Source organism: Temnothorax curvispinosus, unplaced genomic scaffold (assembly GCF_003070985.1).
Source record: "Temnothorax curvispinosus isolate PA1 unplaced genomic scaffold, ASM307098v1 QBEX01017844.1, whole genome shotgun sequence".
In the NCBI taxonomy this organism is placed as follows: Eukaryota; Metazoa; Arthropoda; class Insecta; order Hymenoptera; family Formicidae; genus Temnothorax; species Temnothorax curvispinosus.
Genome location: NW_020227624.1, coordinates 5,832 through 6,293, shown reverse-complemented (window position 1 = coordinate 6,293; position 462 = coordinate 5,832). Strand labels below are relative to the sequence as shown.

General features: G+C 52.6%; 1 protein-coding gene across 1 annotated transcript in view; it reads left to right on the top strand.

The window, feature by feature from the left end:
• Positions 1–170: 170 nt before the first annotated feature.
• LOC112467881 (leucine-rich repeat extensin-like protein 3) overlaps positions 171–462 on the top strand; it is a gene marked incomplete at both ends in the record, with an annotated part of 6,095 nt that continues 5,803 nt past the window's right edge. The window contains one exon of the mRNA XM_025036767.1: positions 171–386. Within this exon, the coding sequence (XP_024892535.1) occupies positions 171–386 (216 nt within the window). The remainder of the gene's footprint in view (positions 387–462) is intronic.

Below are 462 nucleotides of genomic sequence, written 5' to 3'. Positions count from 1 at the left end.
AGAGAGAGAGAGAGAGAGAGAGAGAGAGAGAGAGAGAGAGAGAGAGAACGGGTAAGGAAACGGGTGCGTGAGTGAGTGAGAAAGAGAAATAGAGAGGGAGAGAGGGAGGAAGAGAGAGAGAGAGAAACGCAGCGCTAATATATTTTCTAATTTTATATTTTCCATTCCAGCAAAAAGTTTAGGCACAGGAGTGCCAAATACAGCGGCGACGCCGCAGGCAGTGGAAATGACATCGCCACCGCTGCCGCCGCAACCACCACCGCCACTGCCACCACCCGCGTCGTCGGCACCGACACCGTCACCTCCGGCGGAGTACGTGCCGGCACTACCGCCGGGGTATGTACAGGCGTCTTGGCCGAAGTACATACTGGCGCTTCCACCGCACAGTGGGGCGAACGCCTCACTTTTCGGTCATTTGCTTATAACTTCTACATTTTTCAATGAAATAACTTGAAATTTGAC